General features: G+C 45.2%; 1 protein-coding gene across 2 annotated transcripts in view; it reads left to right on the forward strand.

The window, feature by feature from the left end:
* Positions 1–27,955, forward strand: part of LOC123746402 (decapping and exoribonuclease protein) — a 77,427-nt gene that overhangs the window by 28,483 nt on the left and 20,989 nt on the right. Inside the window, exons 1-4 of one of the 2 annotated variants that reach the window (XM_069314813.1) lie at positions 2,293–4,334; positions 13,944–14,077; positions 19,789–19,884; positions 22,709–22,836. In XM_069314813.1, the coding sequence (XP_069170914.1) occupies positions 4,218–4,334; positions 13,944–14,077; positions 19,789–19,884; positions 22,709–22,836 (475 nt within the window). In that variant the 5' untranslated portion in view covers positions 2,293–4,217. Of the gene's footprint in view, positions 1–2,292; positions 4,335–13,943; positions 14,078–19,788; positions 19,885–22,708; positions 22,837–27,955 lie in introns of those variants that run through there. The other variant, XM_045727916.2, reaches the window with a different exon arrangement.

Raw genomic sequence — 27,955 nt, forward strand, 5'->3', positions numbered from 1 at the left:
CACTCGGTACCCCTACTCAAATCTCTGAATATGATAGACATTAAGTCACTGCACATTCTCTCATGTGATTTATACATATATAAAATGCTAAACTGTAATGCCAATCCTGACCTCAAAAGCTTCATAGAAGGTTGTAACAGGACCCATGAGCACCACACCAGAAATAAATACAGTTTTGATATTCCGAGAGTACGACTTAATCAAACTAGAAATGCTCTACAAATCAAGGGACCCAGATTGTGGAATGACCTTCCCAACCATGTTAAAGACTGTACCTCTCTCAACCCGTTTAAGATAAAAACAAAGCACTACCTAATAAATTCCCTGTAACCTACCTTATCCCTCTTATTGTCAACCCATGTCTGTTTTTTTAACCCTCAAACCGCTAGGGGCCCAAATGGAATTCACACCCACAGGCGCAACAAAAAAAAAAAATCCAAAAAATTCTTTAGTCTTATAGAAGTGTTCATTTTTGTTCCCTGATCACGGAAAGAATAACAAAAAAATAGTAGGTGGCCTATTTTAGCCGCAATAGGGTAGGGAAGTGTGGCAAAAAAGGGGCGTTGGCAGAGCCTTCGCCAGACGAGGTCTACTCCGCCCGAGCTGTCAGACGGCAGTTGCCACAAATATATTATTACCTAATTATTTCAATGTCTCTGAGTGATTTTTTCTTAGTTTTTTTGCAGTAATATTATTCCATACAGTAAATTGTGGTATATTTATATTATAAAATGTGTGAACCATCGCTGTACTCAAAATTATGGTGTGCATATTAGTGATTCAATTATTATGTTCATAAAAGAAATAGTTTTGCTGTTGTTACACTATATACACAGGTTATATATAAGTATCTGCATGTTTTGTACACCATAACGAACTACTAAGTTGGTCTTGTGAGTCAAAAAGCAACGAGGAGTGACTGCCAAACACCAGCGAGCCACTCGCTGCCACTCCCTCCCACAACACCACCTCACTCACCCTCATTCACCTCCCACAATACTCCTTCTGTATTTATTCACTATACACAGACGTTATATATACGTATTTACATGTTTTGTTCACCATAACTGTACATCTAAGCTTGTATGGTGAGTAAAGGCCATAAGACGTAGCTACTCACACAGTCAGCTGATCGGCGGCCGCCCTCAAGGCCAGACGCACTACTATTTGTCCTTCAACAATATTGTTTGTGGTGTTATTACGCTATATACACACATTATATATAAGTATCTACCTGTTTTATTCACCATACCTGAACAAATAAGCTGGAATGGTGCCCAAAGACCATAGTGGCCATCAATAAACAACATGCCAAGTCGTGCAGACGACGCTCCTCCCTCACCAAAATTGCGGCTCCCAACCTACTCCTCTCGCTGTTATCTCACACTATACACACGTTATATATAAGTATCTACATTTGTGTTCACCATGGCGAACCAATAAGCTGGTATGGTGAGTGCAGTCAATAAATGGTGACCACACACAGTCAGAACACGACGCCACAACCCTCCCTCCCACAGCATTACTCCTCCCTCCCTGGAGCACAGCGCTAAATATCACCACAATCCTGCTATTATCAGAATCCTGGTCAGTTTTATCACAGTCAGGGGGCTTCAGTAATACTATCACTGCTAAATAATAGCAGTATCATTTATATTATGGTATTTGTAGGCGATGCTGTGGTCACAAGCTGAACAGCAGTGCTGTGAGCTCGTGCTACGTGCGCCAGCCTTGGTGGCTTGCTCAATACTGACGCTGTAACACCCAAGAATGTTGGCCTGGATTTTTTTTCTAGGTGGCATCTGGCAACTATTGGTCGTGGCTGTACTATAGCTGCCCCTATCCCAGGCGGGGCGTTTCAATTATAGCGCTAGACACGAAATCATATATAAATGATGTGCGCGGTTTCGGTTTTGTCACTGATATCATTTATATATGATATGCGCGGTTTGAGGGTTAAACAATGCTGTTTGTCGACCTAATTGTATTTGTGCTGCTTTTTCAGCCATGTTCCCCCCTTTCTTATTTTTATTTTTATTTGTTCTCAACACATTTTATACTTTAAACTCAATTAGTATTAAGTTTTAGTCTAATGTTTTTCCTGCCCGAAACGCTTTGCGTAATAGTGGCTTTAGGCATTGTATGTACCAGCTCTATCTATAAATCCATCAACTTTGTATCTTACCTTGTATGTATGTACCTTACCTGAATAAAAATTTTATTTATTTATTTATTTATTTATTATGTAGAAAGAGAACGCAGACGACATTACAAAAGGAGGAAGAAATTAACGGAAATACTTAAGCAGACACGACTCTCCATACAAAGAAGAAATAATTTAAACAGGGAGATTGAAGAAATCGAACAGAGACTGAAGCATTCCTATCAGACTGAAGAAAGGCAACTAGAACAGAAAGCAATTCAAGAAATAAAGAAAAACCCAAAATACTTCTTCACATATGCTAAATCAAAAGCGAAAACCACTGCCAGTATTGGACCTATTCGTATTAGTGAAGGTTCATACACTGAGGATGACAAAGAAATTAGTGAAATCCTAAAAAAGCAGTATGAGGACATGTTTAGCACTCCGATACTCAGCATGAAAGTGGAAGATTCGGACAATTTCTTTATGAATGATACTCAAACACCTGTAAATATAACTGATATCAACACAAACGTGGCAGATTTTGAAAGAGAAATTGACAATATGCCCATGCACTCAGCCCCGGGTCCAGACTCATGGAATTCAATATTTATAAAGAAAAGCAAAGTGCCAGTAGCACAGGCACTCAGTATAGTGTGGAGGAAGAGCTTGGACACGGGGGTGATACCAGATGCGCTACAAGCAGCAGATGTTGCCCCTCTACACAAGGGTGGTAGCAAAGCATTGGCAAAGAATTATAGACCAGTTGCACTAATGTCCCACATAATAAAAATATTTGAGAGAGTGATCAGGAGTCAGGTTACTAGATTCATGGAAACCAGTGACCTCCACAATCCAGGCCAACATGGATTTAGAGCAGGAAGATCATGCCTCTCACAGCTACTTGACCACTATGACAAAATGAGAGGCATTAGAGGAAAAACATAATGCAGATGTCGTATACACAGATTTTGCAAAGGCATTCGACAAATGTGACCATGGAGTGATTGCACACAAAATGAGGTCAATAGGTATAACTGGTAATGTAGGACGCTGGATACTCAATTTCCTGTCGAACAGAACACAAAGAGTAACAGTCAATCAAGTAAAATCGAGTCCGAGCGCAGTTAAAAGCTCTGTACCTCAAGGTACAGACCTTGCACCACTGCTGTTCCTTATGCTCATATCAGATATAGACAAAAACACAAGTCACAGCTTCGTGTCATCGTTTGCAGATGATACAAAAATCAACATGAAAATTACCTCTGCTGAAGACATTGATAAACTACAAACAGATATTAACAAAGTTTTCGATTGGGCAGCAGAAAATAACATGATGTTTAACGGTGATAAATTCCAGGTACTCAGATAAAGGCAAAAATGAGGATCTTTAAACGTAATACAGGGTACAAAACACAATCGAATCTGCCCATAGTAGGAAAACAGCATGTCAAGGATTTGGGAATAATGATGTCCGATGAGCTAACGTTTAGGGAGCATAACCAAGCAAGTATTGTGTCAGCCAAAAAAATGATAGGATGGATTATGAGAACCTTCAAGTCCAGAGATCCCATCACAATGGTTGTACTCTTCAAATCACTTGTGTTGTCCCGCCTTGAGTACTGCTCAGTACTCACTTCCCCCTTCAGAGCAGGAGAGATTGCTGAAATTAAGGGAATACAAAGAACATATACGGCACGTATAGACGAGATAAAGCACCTAAATTATTGGGATCATCTCAAAGCTCTCCAAATGTACTCACTAGAAAGGAGAAGCGAGAGATACCAAATAATATACACATGGAAAATACTGGAGGGACAGGTCCCAAATCTGCACAGTAAAATAACAACGTACTGGAGTGAACGACATGTAAGAAGATGCAGAATAGAACCAGTGAAGAGCAAAGGTGCCATGGGCACAATTAGAGAACACTGTATGAACATCAGTGGTCCACGGTTGTTCAACATCCTACCAGCGAGCATCAGAAATATTGCAGGAACAACCGTGGACATCTTCAAGAGGAAACTAGATTGTTTCCTTCAAGGAGTGCTGGACCAACCGGGCTGTGGTGGGTATGTGGGTCTGCGGGCCGCTCCGAGCAACAGCCTGGTGGACCAAACTCTCACAAGTCAAGTCTGGCCTCGGGCTGGGCTTGGGGAGTAGAAGAACTCACAGAACCCCCATCAACCAGGTATCAACCAGGTACTCCTCTCGGTTGCCTCCTCCTCTTCCTCCTCCTCCTCCGGACCCTGCCTGTCCACCTCTGGTCTGTTCTCCTGCTTCCTTCCCTCCGTCTTTGCTCAGTTTACCTATGCCCCCTAACCCTGACTTTGCTGACCCAAATCCCGACCCTGATCTTCTTTAACGTGCTATGTTGCTCTTTTGCCTTTGTTTCTTCCTTGTTCTCTGTTGTCCATTCTCTTCTCATCGATGTCTATTCTTCAGTGGAACGTTCGGGGTTATTACGCCAATTTCCTTGAACTCCAACTTCTGATTTCGCAATTTTCGCCCCTTTGTGTCTGTCTCCAGGTGCCGATGCTTGGTGCTCGTCCTGGTCGCTTTCATTGCTATTCCTTTCTCTCCCCCCACCCCCCCCAGCTGTTGCTGGGGCTCCTAACTCTCTGCTTTCTTGATTCGCTCTGATGTTCCCTACGTCCCCTTACTTTTTCCTTCGCCTCTCCATTGTTCTGCTGCTCGTATCTTTGTGGGGAAATGGTACACTGTTTGTTCCATTTATCTCCCCCTGAGTGTCCTGCTTTCTCTTCCTGATCTGAAACACCTACTGGACTCCTTGCCAGAGCCTGTGCTCCTGCTGGGTGATTTCAATTGTCGTCATTCCCTTTGCGGTGATGTTCTGACAAACACCCGGGGTCACCTTCTTGAGCCGTTTATCCTCTCTTCTTCCCTGTCTCTTCTGAATTCTGGTAAGCCCACGCATTTGGACTCTCGGACTCGCACCCTTTCCTGTCTTGATCTTTCTCTTTGCTCGTCTTCTATTTACTTAGATTTCACGTGGCAGGTTCTTGATGACCTCCATGGAAGTGATCATTTCCCCATCCTTGTTACTTTTTCTCTTTTCGCCCTCCCCTCTCCTTCCCTAGGTGGCAGTTTGCTAAAGCGGACCTATTTACCCTCAGTGCTGCTCTCTCTGACCTCTCCCTCGCTCTCTCCTCCTTTTTCATGACACTGTCTTCGACACTGCCCTCCGTTCTATTCCTCGCTCTTTCTCTCGGGGTCCACAGAAGTGCGGTCTCTGGTGGAATGCAGACTGTGCTCGGGTTGTCCGCTGTAAGGGTGCAGCCTGGAATAGACACCACTATTGGCAGACGGCCAATTCTTTTTTTTCGGAAGGCGAGTGCGGTGGCCCGTAGGGCCATCTGTATGGCTAAACATGAATGTTGGGCATCTTATGTCTCCACCACTATGTCCGAAACTCCTCTGCCACAGATCTGGAAGAGTATCCGCAAGATAGCGGGTAAGTTCGTTCCCTATGTTTCACCGATCCTTGACCTCCGTGGTACAGGCATACCTCAGTTTAAGAGTTTAATTGGTTCCTGGAGACGCCTCGTATTCCGAAAACTCGTATTCCGAAGCTAATTTCCCCATAAGAAATAAAGGGAAATGAATTAATCCGTTCCTGACTACCCGAAAAACCCTACATCAAACTAAATTTTTATACCTAATTCATCTAAATAAACCTACAAAACTATGTTCAAGTTATTACTTACCTTGCTGTTGAATGCTGTAGGCGTATGGAAAATGGTGAGGAGGGGGGAAGAGGAGAGGAGTTACTGTTTGGAAGGGGAGTCCCCTTCCATTATCACATCAGGCAGTGAAGACCTTTCTGGTGTGCTCTCCCTGGGACGTTTTATCTGAGTGCCACTAGGTCCTAGTTGAGGCTCACTGCTCGATTTCCTCACCACAAATCTGTCCAAACCCTGGCTTTCTCACAAATAATGGCCTCCGAAACACTGTCACCCCTTAACTCCTTGTCGTGTATCCAATTAATAACAACTTTTCCACTTCTTCAAGTATTTGTGGTCTTTGTTTCGTTATTGTTCTGACTCCTTTTGCCACTTTAGCACTCATAATCTCATTTTTCTTCTTAAGTATAGTGCATATTGTTGATGTGGCTTTGTTGTACTGCCTACAAAGTTCAACAACACGTGTACCGTTCTCAGGCTTCCGAATGATCTCTTATTTCTCCTTTATTGTCATCCTCACATGGGCTTTCTGGCCTTTATCCTTACCACTGGCTTTCTTGGGACCCATGGTGAGATATATAATAACAAATTGTATAGTCAAATCACCAAAAATCCAACAAAACACTGAAAATCCGCGAGAAGAATTGATGTGGGGTAGTCACTGGGCGCGAGACAATGGTAAACTGAGGGGCGACGATCGCCGAACCACCACGCGCTAGGTCGGCCTGTACGGTATCAACAAACTCGTGTCCCGAGGTAACCCTCGCGTTCCGAGACATATTTTTCGAGGAAATCCTGCTCGTATTCCGAAAAACTCGCATTCCGAGGTACCACTGTACTCTTGTGGCGGACCCGTTGCAGGTCGCTATCGAACTGGATTCCCACTTTTCTTCTGTTAGCTCTGGTCTTCATCTTCCCCAATCTTTCCTTTTTCGTAAACCTGTCCTTGAGTCTCGTCCTTTAGATTTCTGCACTTGTCTTTGACTTCCCTATAATGATCCCTTCTCTCTCTCTGAACTTCGTTCTGCCCTGGCTCTCTGCGGTTCTATGATGGCGGGCTCCGATGGTATTCATTATGAGATGCTTCACTATCTCCCTCCGTGCACGTCTCAGTATTTACTGAGTCTGTATAATCGGATCTGGGAGTTGTCATCAATCTCCCTGAGGATGGGCTCGATGCTGTTGTCCTCCCTGTTCGCAAACCAGGGTCTCTGGGAACATCCCCTAAGGACTTTTGCCCTATTGCCCTCACAAGTTGTGTCTGCAAACTTTTTGAACGTATGGTTAATGTTCGTCTGATAAGGTTCCTGGAACACCATCACCTCCTCTTCCCTTCTCAATTTGGTTTCCGCAAGTGCCGCAGCACGACAGATGTCCTGGTGAACTTGGAGGTCTATATTCGTACGGCTTTTGCTGCGAAGACCTCCGTTGTTGCCGTCTTTTTTGACCTGGAAAAGGCTTACGACACCACTTGGCGATATCATATTCTATCCCAGCTTCATTCTTTTGGCCTTCGTGGTCATCTCCCTCTCTTTCTCCGCAGCTTCCTCTCTCGTCGTTCCTTTCGGGTGTGGCTTGGTACCGCTCTCTCTGCCTCTTTTCAGCAATACGAAGGTGTGTCCCAGGGTAGTGTTCTGAGCACTGCTCTTTTTCTGGTTGCCTTCAATGGTCTTCTTTCCTCTCTTCCTTCAGGCGTCTTCTCCGCTCTTTATGTCGATGATCTTACCCTTTGCTGTCAGGGTGATGATTCATCTCTCCTTCAACGCCGGCTTCAACTTGCGATTGATGCCGTGTCGTCTTGGGCCACCGATCATGGCTTCAAGTTCTCTACTACTAAGACTTGTGCTATGACTTTTACTCTGAAACGGGTCGTTCTCCGTCCTTCTTTGTCACTTTATGGTCATCCCCTTGAGCACAAAGATTCCGCGAAGCTTTTGGGGTTATTCTTTGACACTCGTTTGTCTTGGTCGCCCCATATCTCTTTACCTCCGTGTTGAGTGCTCTAACGCCCTTACCCTCCTTCAGGTATTGTCCCATACTTCTTGGGGAGCGGATAGGCGCACTCTCCTTGCGTTACATTCCTCTCTCGTCCTGTCTAAGCTCGATTATGGTTGCCCTGCTTACTCGTCTGCTTCTCCTTCCACTCTTCGCCCTCTTGATGCTTTGAACCAAACTGGGTTGTGCCTCAGTTCTGGTGTCTTTCGTTCGACTCCCATCCTCAGCTTGTATGTTGACACTGGCTTCCTATCTCTCCAGGACCACCGTGATTGCTACTGTCTTCGCTATCTAGCGCGGTCCTTGCAACATCCTTCCTTTTGCCTCTGCTGTGCTTTAACTTTTACCCCTCCTGCAGTTCCTGTTCTTCTTCTTCACCGCCTCCCTGTTTCTGTCCGGTTATCTCGCTTACAGGATTCTCTTTCCATTCGTGTATCTAATATTTCTCCTCGTGTAGTTCCTTCTTTGCCCCCGTGGAGAGTCCCCCTTCTGCAGTTTTGTACATCCTTGACCCGTATCGCTAAAGCTTTTACTCCTTCTATGGTTCTAAAATGCCTTTTCCTTGAGCACTTTTCTTTTCACTCCTGCTTCGTTTCCATCTTCACTGATGGGTCTAAGTCTGTGGGCGGTGTTGGCTACTCTGTTGTTTTACCTGATCACACTTATATGTGTCGCTTACCTCCGGAGACTAGCATCTTCACAGCGGAGCTTTATACTATTCTCTATGCTCTTTGTCTCCTGCTCTCTCGTTGTCAATCTTCCTTTGTAGTTGTTGTTGACTCTCGTAGTGTCTTCATGGCTCTCAGGTCCTTTAATCCGGTTCATCCAGTGGTTGTCGAGATCCAGCATTGTCTGTTTCTTGTTCACAGTAAATTTAAGTCAATTGAGTTTTGTTGGGTTCCCAGCCATATTGTTGTCTCTTTAACCCTTAAATGGCGCATAGCTATATACCATTTGACACCCACAGGCGCATACCAAAAAAAAAAAAAAAAAAATTATTTTTTCTTCCTAACCTGTTAATTTGTGTTCTCTGATCACGGGAAAAATAATAAAAAAATCGTAAGTGGCATATATTGCCCACTATAGGGCGGGGAAGTGTGACAAAAATCAGGCGCTGACTGAGCGTGCATCCCAGGCGGTCTGTTGATCGCCAGCTGTCAGGCCAGAGTTTCCACAAAGAGATAATTACCTAATTATTTCAATGTCTCTGATTGATTTTTCGTAGTTTTTTTGCTGTAATATTATTCAATAGTGTGTAGTGTGATATATTTATATAATAAAATGAGTGAATCATCGCTGTACTCAAAAATATGGTGTGCGTATTGTTGATTCAATTATGTTCATCAAACAGTGAACAAATACTTTGTCGGTTATTACACTATATACACAGGTTAATATAAGTATCTGCATGTTTTGGTCACCATGACAAACCACTAAGTTGGTATGCTGAGTGGCAGTGGCAGTGGCAGGCAGTGACTGGCTGCCACTGGCTGCCACTCCCTCCCTCACCTCACCTCACCTCACCTGCCTTGCCACCATTCTCCACCCACCATACTGTTTTTGCTTTTATATACAGACGTTATATATAAGTATTTACATGTTTTGTTCACCATAACTGTACATCTAAGCTTGTATGGTGAGTAAAGGCAGAGAGACGTAGCTACTCACACAGTCAGCTGGTGGCGGCCGCCCTCAAGGCCAGACGCACTAATATTTCTCCTACAACAATACTGTTTGTGGTGTTATTACGCTATATACACACATTATATATAAATATCTACCTGTTTTATTCACCATACTTGTACAAGTAAACTGGTATGGTGCCCAAAGACCATCGTGGTCATCAGTAAACAACATAACATGATAAGTCCTGCAGACGACGCTCCTCCCTCACCAAAATGGCGGCTCCCAACCTCCTAATCTCGCTGTTATCTGACACTATACACACGTTATATATAAGTATCTACATTTGTGTTCACCATAGCGAACCACTAAGCTGGTATGGTGAGTGCAGTCAATAAAAGGTGGCCACACACACTCAAAAGACAACGCCACCATCCTCCCTCCCAGAGCATTACTCCTCCCTACATGGCGCACAGCGCCAAATATCCCCACAATCCTGCTATTATCAGAACCCTGGTCAGTTTTATCACAGTCAGGGGTCTTCTGTAATAATATCATTGCTACATAATAACATGAACAAGTATATTTTGGCATTTTTAGGCGATGCTGTGGTCACAAGCTGAACAGCAGTGCTGTGAGCTCATGCTGCGTGCGTCAGGCTTGGTAGCTCACTCAATACTGAGGCCCCCTAACATCCTGGAGTTTGGCCCACGATTTTTTTTAAAAATGGCGTCTGTTTACAAGAGCCCTGATGAAGGTGTAGTGAACCCCGTGTATCCGCGGGCCGTTTAAATCTTGCGTAGTACTCCAAAGCATCATATGATGCGATGCGCAATTTACTGCAAGTCGGTCAAAGCATCATATGATGCGATGCGCAATTGAAGGGTTAAATGAGCGTGCGGATGCTGCCGCCAGAGAGGCTGTCCACTCTTGTCCCATCTCTCGTAAACGTATTTCTTATTCCGACTTTTACCCGGTTATCCATTCCTCCATCCTTACCCGTTGGTAGGCTTGTTGGTCGTCTGTTACTGGTAACAAACTACGTTCTCTTAAAAGTTGGGTGTCCTCGTGGCCGTCCTCCTACCACCGTAACCAGCGATGGGAAACGGCTCTGGCGAGGTTGCGTATTGGCCATACTTGCTTAACTCATGGTCACTTGATGGAGCGCCGCTCTGCTCCTTATTGTCCTAATTGCATTGTCCCTCTTACAGTCATGCATATCCTTGTTGAATGTCCTGACTTCCGGGATGAGCATGTGTCTTGTTTTCTGACCGTCCCCCGCGGTCGCTTGTCTCTCGATAGTATTCTTGGTAACTCGGATACTTTTGATATCGTTCGCCTTATGCGTTTCTGTTCTCGTATTGGCATTCTTGGTGATATTTAGCGCCGTCTGATTATCCCGCAAATTTGATGGTGCTACATAGCTTTCCCAGTTTGGTGCCTTCTTTTTGATAATTACTTACTTCCAAATGCATCTCAACACCTCAAACCAATTCTATTTCCTGATGACACAACTTTCATTTTCTCCAGTCCTGACCCTCTTGCTCTAAATGTCACTGTGAATACTGAACTAAATAAAGTCCATATTTGGCTAACTTCTAACAAACTCACCCTCAACATTGATAAAACTTTCTATATTTTAATAAATCCTCAAATGAGATTAATCTAAGAATAAACAATACACAAATCAGTAGTAAAGTTGATTGATGGTAAATTCCTTGGTGTCCTCATCTATAACAAGCTGAATTTCCAGGGACACATTCTAAATATTGCAAAAAAAAGTTTCTAAAACTGTTGGCATTCTTTCTAAGATCAGATATTATGTTCTTCGCCCTGCCCTGGTGACGCTCTATTATTCTCTCATCTATCCTTATCTCAACTCTGGTATTTGTGTTTGGGGTTCTACTACCCAAGATCATTTATGTCCTCTAATTACCCAACACAAAGCTTCTATTAGAACAATATCTATCTCTGGCCCCAGACAGCACTCGTTACCCTTACTCAAATCTCTGAATATGTTAGATATAAAGTCACTGCACATCCTCTCATGTGTACTCTATACAGAGTACACAGACCAAAGAGCCAAAGCTCAACCCCCGCAAGCACGATTAGGTGAGTACAGTATATTTAAAACTCTGAATTGTAATGTCAATCCTGACCTTAAAAGCTTCTTAGAAGGTTGTAACAGAACCCATGAGCACCACACCAGAAACAAATACCTATTTGATATTCCAAGAGTACGACTTAACCAAACTAGAAATGCTCTACAAATCAAGGGACCCAGAATGTGGAATGACCTTCCCAGTCATGTCAAAGGCTGTACCTCTCTCAATCAGTTTAAGATGAAAACTAAGCACTACCTAATTAACTCCATGTAACCTACCTTACCCCTAAATGTCAACCCATGGCTTTCTATTTTTAAACAATGCTGTTTGTTGACTAACTTGTATATTGGCTATTTTTTACCAAGTTCCCCCTTTTTTACCTTTTATTTTTTTTCTTTCAATGCAATTTATACTTTAGGCTCAATTACTATTAAGTTTTAGTCTAAGTGTTTTTTCCCCACCTCACCTTTCCCGAAACGCTATGCTTACTAGTGGCTTTAGGTATTGTATGTACTAGCTCTATCTATAAATCCAACATTATGTTTGTAACTAATCTTATATGCATGTACTTTTACCTGAATAAACATTTGATTTGATTTGATTTGAACTCTGCTGTCATCTCACACTATTATGCACTAATCTATCCCTATTTTAATTATGGTATCTGTGTATGAGGTTCAACCACTGCAAACCACCTCAAGTCCATCATCACCCAGCAAAAATCTGCTATCAGAATAATAACAAATTCTGCTTTCACACAACACTCAGCTTCCCCCCCCCCTTGTTTAAATCCCTAAACATGCTAAACATAAGCTCACTCCACACATTCTCTTGTGTCAACTACATTTACAAAAACCTGTTCTTAAATGCAAACCATGCTCTGAAACTCTCCCTGTACAGATGTAATAAGACCCATTATCACCACACCAGAAATAAATATCTCTTTGATATCCCCAGTCAAACTTAATCTGTGTTAAAGGGACCTAGTCTATGGAACTCATTCCTTAATGAATTGAAAAGCTGTCCAACTTTTGTGTCATTCAAAAACAAAACTGAAAAGTACCTAATTTCATCTTCATAGTTTTCTACCTTGTTGCTTTAAAATTGCACTGTATCTAGTGCTACCCAATCTCCCAATCTTTATGTACCTAATCCAAACAACTTTACCATTGTGATCATTGCTGTCTTCTTATATGTGCTATCAATTTGCTGTATGGTACCTATTAATCTTTGTTTAAATTACCAATCAAGCTGTCAGTGCAATCAATCAGAGCTACAAATGTGCTTTAATATACCTACTAATCTCTCTCATCTAATTTTTTTTCCTTGCAATGTATCTGTTATCATTTTATTAATTCTGCTCAAATTTACCCACTTGAAATTATCTGTTAGATTAAGTACCTGGCTGGAACGCTCCGCGTACTAGTGGCTTTACAAGATTGTATATACAACAATACAATACAATACAATACAATACAATTTAGGTAAGGTACATACATAAAAATTTTTTTTACAAGGATTGGTTGACTTATAGGTAGAGCTAGTACATACAATGCCTAAAGCCACTATTACGCAAAGCGTTTCGGGCATGATAAACTTAAATGACAAGCTTAATACTAATTGAGCATAATGAGTAGAATGAAAACAAGAAATGAAAACATAGATGAAAAAGCAGCACAAATACAATTATGTCGACAAACAGCGCTCTTTAAAGAAAACACAGACATTGGTTGACAATAGAAGGGTAAGGTAGGTTACAGGGAATTTATTAGGTATAGCTTCGCTTTTAACTTAAACTGGTTGAGAGAGGTACAGTCTTTAACATGGTTGGGAAGGTCATTCCACATTCTGGGCCCCTTGATTTGTAGAGCATTTCTAGTTTGATTAAGTCATACTCTAGGAATATCAAAACTGTATTTATTTCTGGTGTGGTGCTCATGGGTTCTGTTACAACCTTCTATGAAGCTTTTGAGATCAGGATTGGCATTATAGTTTAGCGTTTTATATATGTATAATACACATAAGAGAATGTGCAGTGACTTAATGTCTAACATATTCAGAGATTTGAGTAGGGGTACCGAGTGATGTCTGGGGCCAGAATTGGATATTGTCCTAATAGCAGCTTTGTGTTGAGTAATTAGAGGACGTAAGTGATTTTGGGTAGTAGAGCCCCAAGCACAAATACCATAGTTGAGATATGGATAGATAAGGGAGTGATAGAGAGTCACCAGGGCAGGGCGTGGTACATAATATCTGATCTTAGAATATACCATGCTATGTATCCTCAGAAACCCAATGTACCTTCTTGTATATAAATAAATAAATAAATAAGTATATATATTTACAAATGAAGAATGCATCATATTTCAACAGGTGAACATGGATCTTAACCGTGCTGCTGAAAAAGCTTGTCTTTATAGTGGTAGCAGCGAACAGAATTTCCATAACTTTCTGCAGTGGATACTCAATAACAAGAAACTATTGATGCCTGATCCTAACACTCCAAGGTAAGCTAAACAATATGGTTATTTAGAGCACTTCTGATCCAAGGGGAAACAAGTGGCTGATGCCAGCATGTTTTATCAGTAATATTTTAATTACTATACAGGGGTACCTCGGTTAAAGAGTTTAATCCGTTCCTGGAGACAGCTCGTAACCCAAAGCTAATTTCCCCATAAGAAATAGTGGGAAATGAATTAATCTGTTCCAGACTACCCAAAAACCTCACTTCAAACTAAATTTTCTACCTAATTCAACTATATCTACACTACAAAACTATGTTCAGGGTTATTACTTACCATTGCTGATGAATGCTGTAGGCATATGGAAGATGGTGAGGAGGGGGTAGGAGGAGAGGAGTTACTGTTTGGAAGGGGGAGTCCCCTTCCATTATAACATCAGGCAGTGAGGACCTGTCAGGGGTGCATTCTCTGGCACGTTTTGCCTGCATACCACTAGGTCCTGGTTGTGGTTCACTGCTTGATGTTCTCACAACATATGTCCATGGAAGCTTGTTTTTCCATTCTGTGCAAGATGTCTCTGTAGTGAGGCATCACATTGTCATTGAAAAGATTAATGCAATGGCTTACTACAGCTTTCTCTGGGTGACTCTTTTCAATAAAAGTTTGCATTTCTTCCCACATCTGACACCACTTCTTAATGTCTGCAGAAGGGACATTCGCTACTGCCTCATCCTCCTCCACTGGAGAAACATCCTCAGCTGGATCTTCTTGCTTTTCCTTTGGAAGGGCTTGGAGTTCTTCGGTGGTCAGTTCTTCGTTGTTTTCTTCCACCAACTCCTCCACATCATCACCATCCAATTCCAAACCCATTTGCCGGCCCAGAGTAACAATTTCCTCAACAATAGGCACATCATTTACAGGCTCAAACCCCTCAAAGTCTAGTTCTGTCACACAGGCCACAATTTTCTCCAGCCAGAGATCAGGGTTCTTTGAGTCACTTCTTGCCAGGCTTTGTCAACGAGTTTTAAAGAACTACAAATATTAAAATGGTGTTTCCAGAACTCTTTGAGGGTGAGGTTTGTGGCTTCAGTTACTTCAAAACATTTCCGGAAAAGTGCCCTTTCCTAAAGTTTCTTAAAATTCGCTACGATTTTCTGGTCCATAGGCTGAATTAGAAGAGTGGTGTTAGGAGGAAGGAACTTTACTGTGAGAAATTTATTGTATCTGTGCAACAATTCATCTTCCAAGCATGGAGGAAGAGCAGGAACATTGTCGAGAAGCAGGGCCTTGAGTGGCAAATGTTTCTCCTGCAGATATTTTTTTATGGCAGGGCACACCACTTCATTCACCCACTCCAAAAAAAAAATCCTAGTCACCCATGCCTAATTATTAGCTCTCCACATCACACACATATGATTTTTCTGCACTTTATAATGTTTGAAAACCCTTGGATTTTCAGAATGATACACTAGCAAGGGTTTAATTTTCAAATCGCCACTCACATTTGAACACAGCACAAGCGTAAATCTATCTTTCATAGGCTTGTGTCCGGGCAATGCTTTTTCCTCCTTGGTAATGTATGTCCTCTTAGGCATTCTTTTCCAGAACAGTCCTGTTTCATCACAATTAAACACCTGTTGTGGTAGGTATCCCTCAGCCTCTGCAAACTCTTTAAATTTTTCAATAAATTTCTCAGCAGCTGGTTTGTCTGAGCTGGCTGCCTCCCCATGCCTCACAACACTATGAATACCACTTCTTTTTCTGAATTTCTCAAACCATCCCCTTCTTGCCTTCAAGTCTTTCTCTGCACTCGTTACAGGGGTTTTCTTCACAAGGTCTTCGTGCAATACCCTGGCTTTCTCACAAATGATGGCCTCGGAAACACTATCACCCACTAACTCCTTGTTGTGTATCCAAATTAATAACAACTTTTCCACTTCCTCAAGTATTTTTGGTCTTTGTTTCATGATTGTTGATACTCCTTTTGCCACTTTGGCACTCATAATGTCCTTTTTCTTGGCAAGTATAGTGCATATCGTTGACGTGGATTTGTTGTACTGCCTACAAAGTTCAACAGCACGTGCACCATTTTCATGCTTCCGAATGATCTCTTGCTTTTCCTCTATTATCATCCTCACATGCAATTTCTTGCCTTGAACCTTACCACTGACTTTCTTGGGACCCAATGTGATGTATATTATAACAAATTTTATGCTCAAATAGCAAAAACTCTGAAAATAAACGGTAAATCTTTGTGAAGCATTCAGGCGGGATAGTCACTGGGTGCAAGGCACTGGCAAACTGAGCGGCGATCGCCATGCCACCACGCACTAGGTCGGCCCGTACGTGTATCAACAAACTCATATCCTGAGGCAACCCTCGTAACCCGATACAAATTTTCCGAGCAAATCCTGCTTGTAACCTGAAAAACTTGTAACCAGGGGCACTTGTAATCCGAGGCACCACTGTACTTGCAAGTAAATAGTAATGAAGGAAGGTGTGAAATCTTGTAACATAATGGCCTATTTGTTAATTCAATTTGGAGCTGCCCCCGTTTTGGTTTTAGGATCCCTAAATACTGGGTGTTGGTCGCTTCGACCATGGTTTTGCATGCTCTCTTGATTCCTTTCCTGATGGACGTGGTTTGCCCTGCTCCTTCCTCCCTGTTCCCTGCTGCCAAATGCCTAAGGGTTTCGGAGTCGAACGGCGTCCGTGTCCCTCCCTCCTGCGGTGTTGCTCCAGCTGCAGCCCTGCCTGCAGCTGTTCTTGGGGGCTTTCCTGGTCACTTGTTGGCGGGTCGAGCAGCTCTGCAGTGGTCTGAACTTTGCTTTGCTGGTTTTCCTGCTGGGTCAGTTTTGGTTTTGGAGGCTGTTTTGGTTCCTTCGGACTAGTCCCTTCCGCCATTCTCGTGATCGCTGGGTTCGTTCCCTGGGGGCCTTGTATCAGTTAATGCGTCTCCGGTTTCCTCTTCGGGTTTTTTGGGGTTCAACCCTGTTTCCTTGCTCTGTGTTCACGGACTCCTTATCACTCGGCTGGGGTTTTGTGACCAGTGCTCACCAGGCTGGTCAGGGTGTTGGGTTCTGTCCTTCTGTCGGGCTCACAGCAAGGAGCGGGAGTTTGGGGCGGTGTGGCTCTCGCTGCGGTGAAGCTGGCCAACGAGCAGATTGAGCATTGCGCCGACCAGTCGATGCTGGATCAGAAACTGGCACCAAAGTCCAACCCCGACCGGAAGAACCCCGAGACCTGGCATGACCATGCTGAGATGCCCGAGAATGGCCACCCCGGAGAAGCAGCAAATCCGACAGGACGACAACTAGACGAGGCTGCCTGCAGAAACTGAGTGACAGCAGTGTCCACAAACAGCAATGGACAAAAAAGGGATGAAAACCTAAGAGCCAGGGCCCAAGCGGATTCCAAGGAGAGAGCAAGCATGGCCTGGCGACACAAGAGACGAGAGACAAAGGACAGAGACATTGCCTTCCTGACAATCGGTGCAAACAGCTTCAACAGCGCGGCCGACACCCTAGCAGCGGAGGCCAACACCCCAGACGACGGCCCGAGACCCACAATGCCTCTACATCCTCCCAAAGCCAGTCAGAGGACAACTTAAAAAGGGAAAAGAAGTACAAGATCCAGGCCAAATGCCCACGAGCGCGCAAGTCCTCAGCTGCCAAGGACGCTAAAAGGGTGGGAATCTGCACGTGCAGCTGTACAAGGCCAACATTCAGAGGAAGCACAGGGGTGAACAAACACACATTATGGTGCTCAAATACGCCCCACAGGTAAACCTGCAGAACGGTAGCAGCCTCCTGCCATTCGAGCATGTTGGTCCGACAACCCAATGCCACGCTCCCTGCGAAAAGGAAGGGCAGTCTGCAAGCCAGGATACTCCAGAACCTCATAACACACCCAATATGGGATAGAAAAACCAGACGGATCCATCACAGAGGCAAAATCCGGGTTACACAGGTGGTAAGCTACAAAAGCCTCCCGAACATCTTTAGGTGGGATTCAAGAGGCAGAAAACCTCCAGACAGAATGAACCCAAGGGAACCCAGAACCGAACCTGGGGAGAAGCTGACCCTCAAATCATACTCATACACAGAAGGTGGGTAAGAAAACCCCTCCCCCTGCAACAACAACCCTGCAGAGAGGGCACCAAAACCCAAGCAGGATCAAATGGAGCCCAAGCCCCCCCAGGTCAACTCCTCAGCCCCAGAAGCCTCCAAACCAGGTCCCGGAGGCAGAGCCATTCTGCACACCCACTACCCTTGAAGAAAATGCAGAGTCCAGGGGAGAGGCAGCAAAGAAGCAAAGTCCTACCAGGGTCTGCTGGTAGGACCCAGAAGCTTTGGCAGGAATAGCGGGTTCGAATGCCTCTGTCTCCGACTCGAATGTAGCAGCCCCTGAAGCCACCCGGGCCTCAACACCAACTAAACCCCGACCCGACTTGAAACCCTTAGACATTTGGGAGCCGGGAGCCAGCTGGGGCTTCAAAGGGCCCCAGCTGGCCCCAAGGACGAGGCAAATGCCGAGCAGCAAGAACCCCTATGGGAATGGTTCCTGAACACCCCAGGGGAAAATAACCCTGTCACGTAGGGGCAGTACTCACAGGGCGCTTAGGGAAGGAACCCCTAAGCGCATGCAGCCCTGGTACTGATGAGGAACACCTGGCCACTGCACAACACAAAAACACAGCAGTGAGTGCCACGAAGACAAACACCACCTAGGAAACTGAGGCCAGAGAAGCGTCTGTCCCGGTTGACATTAGCTTATAAACTGGTGCTAGGCAGCCGGCGCGGTGAGGTCCAGGCCCCCCCTCCCCCTCTTGGGGGAAGGGAGGGCTGTGCGGACGAGCGGCGCGGCAGTAAAGTGTGGTTAGCTTGTTTGCTTGTTTCCTTGGGATTATAGGGAGTTTCTACCTCTCTGTTCGGTTTTTTGTTTTAGTTTTTACCATGTGAAGTTTGTTTTGTTATGCCTACCTCTCTGGGTGCCTAACCCCAGTCGATGGCAGATAAGGAAAATCCCCAAACCACAAGGGGGTTTTCCAGGGCCATTGCATCCCTGAAACCTCTCCGAAGGGGCCAGGTTCTGGTGCTGGTCCCTGTAGGTCTGAACTCCATAGCTAATGTCCCGGTCTAATATAACATACATTATCCCGATAAGCTCCAGGGAGCCTTCGGGGCTCGCCCAGAAAATGGCGTTTCATTACATTCAGTGCTGATTTTTTGGGGAGTTCTCTCTCTCTGTTTGGTCTTAGGTTGCAATTTCTTTCAAGGTTGGGTTTGTTTTGTTATGCCTACTTTTCTGGGTGCCTAACCCCAGTCGATGGCAGACATGGAATGCTCCCAAACACATGGGGGTTTCCATAGGGCATTGCTCCCTGTGCCTCTCTGAGGGGGCAAGGTTCTGGCTCATGGTCCCTGGTAGGCAGACTCCAATTGACTGATGCCCCAGACTAATATAGCATATATCAGTCTGATAGCTCCAGGGGAGCTGAATGGGCTCCCTCACATTAATATTTTTTTTTAATTTTTGTATTTATTTGTGTAGAGGCAGACATTGATGTACTGTACTTTATATTAATGGCTACACTTTAACGGTGAAAATAAGTGTATTAACTATGTCACAGTTTAGTGAAGCCAATATGTAAAATTTTATCATGCTGTTTAAAAGACTACAGGTTCTTAACATTACAAATTGTCTTATTATTTTTGTAACAAGCACATGTAAAGAATTTATCATTTCTTTTTCAGATTGGATGTTGATTTTATTGGTGTAAGGAACAACTTATCAATCATTATGAAAACCCCATACAACTATAAAGAAGCTTGGACTTTATATGCTACAGAGTAAGTATTTGATAGTTTAAAACTTGATGCTGATATCATTATATGTCTGGGCTTTCATGTTTCATAATATTGGTTAGAAACCCTCCAGGATTAAATAAACTCTTCTAAAATATTAACTGATATTGTTTGTTTTGGTAATACATTGTAATTACCGAAGTGTAGTTACAGGATGAGAGCTACACTCGTGGTGTCCCGTCTTCCCAGCACTCTTTATCCTATAATGCTTTGAAAGTACTGACTGTTTTGGCTTCCACCACCACCTCACTTTACATGTTCCAACCATCTATAGCTCTTATGGAATGTAGAATAGAAGAACATAGACCACACATAAACTACAAATTATGTGAAAATGCTTTAAACAATTCTGATAAAGAAAGAGATCTAGGGGGTGCTTCTAGATAGAAAACTATCACCTTAGGACCACATAAAAAACATCGTGTGAGGCGGATACTTTGTGGTTACCTTGTGATGGCTTCGGGGCTTAACATCCCTGCGGTCCTGTCATTGCCCAGGTCTCGTTGTTGCTGGACGGGTCAACCAGGCTGTTGGACACGGCTGCTTGCAGCCTGATGTATAAATCACAGCCTGATTGATCAGGTATCCTTTGGAGGTGTTTATTGTGTTCTCTCTTGAACACTGCATGGGGGGGTTGACCAGTTATACCCCTTATGTGCTATGGAAGCATGTTGAATAAGTTTGGGTCTCTGATGTTGATAGAGTTCTCTTTCAGAGTACCTATTGCACCTCTGCTTTTCAACGGAAGTATTCTGTCATCCTGCCATGTCTTCTGGTCTCATGTGGTGTTATTTCCATGTAGACTTAGGCATTTTAGTTGGTCCCCAATAGTTTAGACGTTTTACTGAGTGGATTCTAGCAGTAAAGAATCGCTGCATGCTCTCCAGGTCAGCAATTTCTCCAGCTTTGAAAGGGGCTGTCATTGTGCAACAGTATTCCACTCTAGAGATCCCTACAGTCTTGAAGAGTATCATCACTGGACATCATCATTAGACATAGCTTATGCTAAGCTCTCCAATTTCAGAATTGCTTTTAAATACATAGTTGATGAAATACTAAAGAAATTGTTCATGACTTTTTTAAACCAAAGCTGGAATATGCAGTGGTTGTATGGGGCCCATATCTTAAGAAGCACATCACTAAACTGGAAAAGGTGCGAAGTCATACAACTAAATGGCTCCTGGAACTGAAAGACAAGAACTATGAGGAGAGGTTAGTGGTATTAAATATGCCAAAACTGGATGATAGAAGAAAAACAGATGATATATGATCAATACGTACAAAATAATAAATGGAATCGACAAAATTAATAAGGAAGAATTCCTGAGACCTGGAACTTAAAGAACAAGAGGTCATAAATTTAAATTAACTAAACAAAGCTGCCAAAGAAATGTAAGAAAATTCACTTTTGCAAACTAGATGGTTGGAACAAGTTAAGCGAGGTGGTGGTGGAGGCCAAAATCGTCAATAGTTTAAAGCGTTAAATGACAAAGAGTGCTGGGAAGACGGGACACCACGAGCGTAGCTCATCCTGTAACTACACAGGTAATTACACCTCTTAGGTGTAATACCTAAGTGTAATTACCTATAATGTGGTAATGTTTAAAATGGTAATTGGTAATGGAAACATGGTAATGTTGCACATTACCCATAATGTGTAACATAATTAGGAAGAGCCTTGACATATTAAAAGACTCTAAAAGCCCCAGGTTTGTGTGAAATTCAATTCAAAGTTGTAAAGTAACTGGCAGATGTACTATGCCTGCCACTGAAACTCCTTTTCAGAAAATCTCTGTACCAAGGGATAGTTCTCCCTAGATAGGAAATATATAATTGTCAGCCTTATTTTCAAAAAAAGGCAGAAAGAGCTCAGCAGAAAACTACCGTCTGATCAGCTTTGCATCACAAATCTGCAAGATCATGGAGAGAATCCTAAGGGAGGGAATCATTCACTATCTCACAGTGAATAATCTTGTAAAATCAACAAAATATGGGTTTGTTAAAAACATATCCTGCTTTACAACCCTGCTCACAGTTTTGGAATGGTAACCAGCTATTCAAACAAACACAAACAGGGTGCAACAGAACAAATCCACAAGGGCAGTAACGAGGATTCAAACCTGTGCCTGAGAGCATCCCAGACGCTGCCTTAATCGGCAGATGTCTTGTACCTTGTACTGTACCTTGTACTGTAACGCTGCCTTGTACTGGTGTACAAATTTGTACAATTTGAACAGTTTCAAATTCAGCCTGCCATAATGTAAGACTGAAAAGAGGAAATGCTTTTTCACCCACAGGGTTATAATTATAAACCCATAGAACCTCATACTCGCCAACATTGTAAGTGCCAAAACTCTGTTGAACTTTAAAAATTCAGGTGAAAAAATCCATCAGAACAAATGGGTAACTTACACAAGCTTCTGGCATCCTGTCCTCAAGACCACTAGTGTTGTTAGTGGCCCTCAGGTAAATTCAAGTAAATTCAGGATATATCACTTTTGCTGTTCTGTGTATGTTTATTTAAATATTGGCATTTTATATTAGTAAAATATTATGCTGTATTTAAGTTTGTTCGAAAAGATTTTCAGCATTGCACAATACTGCAGTTTACAATTGGATTAGGTGAGTCATGGTGATGGCTTGGATGTACAATCTTCACTTAATCAAACATTTGTATGTTCCACTGAACAATTTGCTCCAAACAAAATCTGTTCAAACCATTCAGGAATTCGTTAGTGTGAGGATCTACTGTATTTATCTATTATTGTATTTGTCCTTAAAATAGTTCTCAGCAATTTTATATGACCAGATTTAATGGGACGGTGTACATGATGAGGCAGCAGAAGCTCGAAGCTGACTCTTTTGCACAACCAAAAGGAGGCTTATTGGAAAATTTTCAAGTTTGGGGACACAAGTTTGAGCAGTACATGTCAGGAGGTATGTTTATTTAGTATGTATTGTATACCACTCACTATTCAGGTGTTCTGTATTGCAAATGATTCACAATCAAATGGTTCTGGTTTCGATTCCCACAGCAGGACAGAGACATTTGGGCATGTTTGCTTTTACCTGATGCCTTAGCTGATCTAGCAGAAAACTGGCAAAGTATTCAGGAGTTAGACCACTGTTACGCTCAGGAAGCCTGCACTTAACAGTGAAAAACATATATTGCACTATAATTATTTCATATGTATAAACATTTAGGTAACTGATAAATGAATAATTTGAGATGGGCCTCTCAAATTATTATAAATTATACAGAGGAACCTCGGTAAACGAATTTAATCTGTACCAGCACCGAGCTCATCATGTGAAACGCTCATCTTCCGAAACAAATTTCCCCATTTAAAATAATGGAAATACAATTAATCCGTTCCACCCCTTAAAAACATCAATATGAAGTTTTACAATGTAATTATAATACATGTAATTATTATAAATGTTTTGTTTTACTGTTTTCAATTGTACTTTAACTTATGAAGAGTCATTGCTGGCTTGAAGGAGACGATGGTAAAGTGGGGAGGAGGAGAGGGGTTACGGTGTGGAAGAAGAATCTCCCTCTGAGTCAGGTGGGCTCTCTCTTCTTGGGAATTTCAGATGGATGGATGGACTAGATGGATGGTGAGGGGACTGGATGGATGTATGGTAAGGGGGACTGGATGGATGGATGGTGGGGGGACCAGATGGATGGTGAGGGGACTAGATGAATGGATGGTGAAGGGAATGGATGGATGGATAGTGAGGGGACTGGATGGATGGTGGGGGAACTGGAGGGATGGTCGGCCGAGTGGACAACATGCTGGACTTGTGATCCTGTGGTCCCGGCGAGAAACAATGGGCAGAGTTTCTTTCACCCTATGCCCCTGTTACCTAGCAGTAAAATAGGTACCTGGGTGTTAGTCAGCTGTCACGGGCTGCTTCCTGGGGGTGGAGGCCTGGTCGAGGACCGGGCCGCGGGGACACTAAAGCCCCGAAATCATCTCAAGATAACCTCAAGATATGGTGGGGGGAAGGGGGGGGGGGACTAGAGGGATGATGGTGGAGGAAATGGATGGATGGATTGGGGGTGGATAGATGGATGGTGGAGGGGGACTGAATGGATGGTGGGGGTGACCCTTCATCCCCCCCACACTGCACCCTCCGTGCTACCCCCATCCCGCCATTGGACTCTCCCTGCTGCCTTCATCCCCCACACCAGACCCTCCCTGCTGCCTTCATCCCCCACACCAGACCCTCCCTGCTGCCTTCATCTCCCACACCAGACCCTCCCTGCTGCCTTCATCCCCCACACCAGACCCTCCCTGCTGCCTTCATCCCCCACACCAGACCCTCCCTGCTGCCTTCATCCCCCACACCAGACCCTCCCTGCTGCCTTCATCCCCCACACCAGACCCTCCCTGCTGCCTTCATCCCCCACACCAGACCCTCCCTGCTGCCTTCATCCCCCACATCAGACCCTCCCTGCTACCTCTATCCCCACACATTGGACCCTCCTCGCTATCCTGCCACCGGACCCTCATTGCTACCTCCATCCCCCACATTGGACCCCTTCCTTTAGCTGTACCTTCCCAGCCACATCTAAACGATATTAACAAAAGGATTATTTTTTCTGGGGGGAGCGCCTATGGTTTCCCGGAGCTATCCATGGCTGATATGGATATCCTAACTATTTTGCATCAGTCGATGTGGGTGGAGTTCTAGCCTACCGGGGACCACGAGCCAGAACCTAGCCCCCTCACAGAGGCACGGGGAGCAATGGCCCACAGAATTGCACATGGAATTTGGAGCATTCTATATCTGCCATCGACCGGGACAGGCACCCAGAAAGGTAAGCACCACAAAACAAACCCCTATTCTGGTTAACAACGAAAATTGACAAACGAGTAGACAGAACTCTCCAAAAGAAAAACGAACTAACAAGCATGACGTCACACGAGCCGCGCCGCATGTCTGTGCAGCTCCCCCCTCCCCAGGAGGGGAAAGGGGAAGCCCCAGACCCCCGAGCCGGCGATCCCCGCCCCAGTTCCTCGGCTGATGGGATAGTGCATGGTCGTGTGGCTCCAGCTCCAGTCTTGTCTCAGTGCTGTGACTTGTTTTCAGTGCTGCTCTTACGGTGGTTGTGTGAGCTGGGAGTAGTATTCTCAGGTACTCGGGCTGCATGTGCTTAGGGTCACCTTCCCTGAGTACCCTGTAAGTACCGCCCTTGGGGCTTGGGGTTGCCTTCCACAAGTCACCTTGAGTCTGCCTCTGTTGGCTTTTCGCCGCTTGGTGTTTGGCCGCCCCGAGTGTTTGGGGGTTTTCCTCCCTTGTTTACCTTGGGGTAAATGGTAGTTATAGCACTGGTGGGGCACAGGGTACTGTGTAGCTAGTTTTCACCTATAACAGTGGCCGGCTCTGTTCCCACTGGGTACGTTGTCCACTTGTGTGGTTTTTCTTTTCTTTTTCATTTTGCCTGGTGGGGGTCTGCTTTGTGTTTTTTCCCTTCCCCTTATATTAGGGTCGTTGTGTGGTGGCACCCCCTGCTTCGCCTTCGCGAGTGGACCCGTCCCATGGGCTCAGCTTTTAGCAGATTGCTTGGTAGTTTGGGACACCGGTTAGCAGTGCCCTGCCTGGGATAACCCCTAGCAGACCCAGTCTAGGGGCCCTGGGAAACCCCGCGGAGACCCTTGCGTCCTCTCTTGCTGTGTGCGAGTTTGAGGGTTGCTCTGTCCCCTTGTCTCAGGGTGATTCTCATTGTTTTTGCTTCCGTCATGCTGCCTGTTGGGTCGGTGACACATTCAACCCTGAGTCCTGCAAACTGTGTTGCTTGTTCGTGACTCAATTCACCCAGTCTGCTGATGATTTACTTCGGGTGCAGGCAGCTCGTGCGTTGCAAGGTAGGCTTTGGTTATTGCAACGGGCTCGGGTTGTCGCTTCCCCGAACGCCCCGAGGCTTCCCCGCTTTGTGTATAGGGACCCGGACTTGGGGGTGTTGGTCACTTCGGCCTTGGTTCCGTCTGCGTCCCCTTGTTCTTCCCCTTCGGTGGTTCATTCTGCCCCTCCCCTGCTTCCCGCCCCTAAGCGTCTGAGGGCTTCAGGGTCAGGGGAGGGGGGTTTTAGAGGTTTCTGAGACTCGGGCAGTTTCAGGGGTTGCCCCGTTTGGGGTGGCTACGGAGGCATTCAAGTCTGTTCCTCTGGCCGATGCGCCAGGGTCTGACCAGTGGGCCCCTTCTCTTCCGGCTCTTTCAGCTGCCCCTGGCTTTTTCTTGTGAGGCCGGGGCTTTGGAGGACAGCTCGGCCCCGGGGCCTGGTGTAGAGGCTCCTGGGGTTGGGGAGGAGCTGACTTGGGGGCCTTGGGCTCCATTGGACCCCGCCTGGATTTTCCGTCCTTCTGAGCAGGGCTTACTGTTGCAAGGAGTGGGGTTTTCCGTTCCCCCCTCTGCGTACGATTTGGACTGGGGTTCTGCTCCTCCCTGGGTTCGGTTCCGTGTCCCTGTGGATTCTTTGGTTCCGGAGGTCTTTCCGGAGGTTTTCGGCTACCCGCATCTCTCTGCCTGAGGTGCGGTCGGCCTTTGCGACTTACCTCCTGCGTGACCCAGAGTACGCCTCTATAATGGATCCTTCTTCTTTCAGGTTTGGATCGTCGTGTCCATACTGGGTGCGTTATGAGGTTCCGGGGTCGTCCTGGCTTGCAGACTGCCCCTTGTTTTCGCTCGATGCTTGGGACTCGTTCTGTTGAACCCGCGCGTTTGAGTGGTGTGAGGCGTTGACGGTGGTCCAGGTTTACCTGGGGGGTGTTTTTGAGCACCTTAATGAGTGTCTTTTTGCTCCTGCCCTTCTGCGGGATGTTGGTGCGGTGCAGCTCCATGTGCAGGTTCCTTCCCTGTCGGCTGCTCTTGTGGCGGAGGATTTTCGCGCTCATGGCTTTTTGGCTTCAGTCCTGCATTTCTTTTCCCTCCTGTAGTTGTCTTCGGATTGGCTTGCGGAGGATGTTGAGGCGCTTGGGGTCGTTCCTGGGTCTGACGCCTTGGTCTCAGCTGCTCGGGCGTCGTCTGCCATGTTGAAGCTTTTTGTGCCGATCCTGCAGGAGGCGTTGCTGCGGTTTTTCGTGGCGCGGTTTGCATGTCGTCAGGCAGTCCTTGCTTCCTCTTTAGAATCCGCTTGGGCTCTGGTTCTTAGGTTGTCTTCTCCCTTTTGTCCTCTGCTTTTTGAGGCTTCTGCGGTTGAGCGTTATATTCAGGCGGCTTCTTCCTCTTGCCGCCCTATGTCTGAGTTGTTGGTACTCTGGGGAAACCGGGGGTTCCTTCCCGGCGGGGTCGTACCAGGGCTCGCGGTTCCATTCATTGGGGGTGGGCCACAGGTGTTGGGTTCGGTGCCGGTGCAACCTGTGGTCCCACCTGTGCTTGGTCAGCGCGGTGTTCGCTCTGCGTGCAGGTTGGGTTCTCGTAAGGGGCAGCAGCCCTTTTGCGGTTCACCCCATTGACGGGGCAATGGGGGAGAGGCTGTCTCTGCTTGCTCACGCCTGATTTCACGATTTGTGGGCTTTTTGGGTCATTTCTCGCGGCCTGTGGTGGTGTTGGGTGGCTCCTCCTCCTATGGGGGGTTCGGGGCTGACGGGGCAGGCTTCCTATGCTGCGCTCCGTCGGGTCATCTTGGAGTGGGTACACTTGGGCGTGTTAGAAAAGGCTACGTCCCTCAGGTGGGTTTCCCGCCTGTTTCCAGTTCCGAAACGGGACTGTGCGGACCTGCGGTTCATTCTGGACTTGTCCCGTCTGAACCCTTGGGTTTCTTGCCCCTCGTTTCGGATGACCACTCTGTCCCAGGTCCGGCTTCTGTTGGAGCCGGGCACTTGGATAGTGTCCCTGGACATCAAGGACACATATTGGCACGTCCCTATTCATGTGGGGTTCCGTGACTGGCTTGGTTTTGTTGTGGGGCGTCAGTGTTACCCCTTTCGTTGTCTCCCCTTCGGGTTGAACCTGGCACCTCGCGTATTCACATGCCTTACCTGGGTTGTGGTGGCCCATCTGCGTCTGTTAGGTGTTCGAGTGTTGGCTTACCTTGTCGACTGGCTGAT

This window comes from Procambarus clarkii, chromosome 80 (genome assembly GCF_040958095.1).
Source record: "Procambarus clarkii isolate CNS0578487 chromosome 80, FALCON_Pclarkii_2.0, whole genome shotgun sequence".
NCBI classification, from domain to species: domain Eukaryota; kingdom Metazoa; phylum Arthropoda; class Malacostraca; order Decapoda; family Cambaridae; genus Procambarus; species Procambarus clarkii.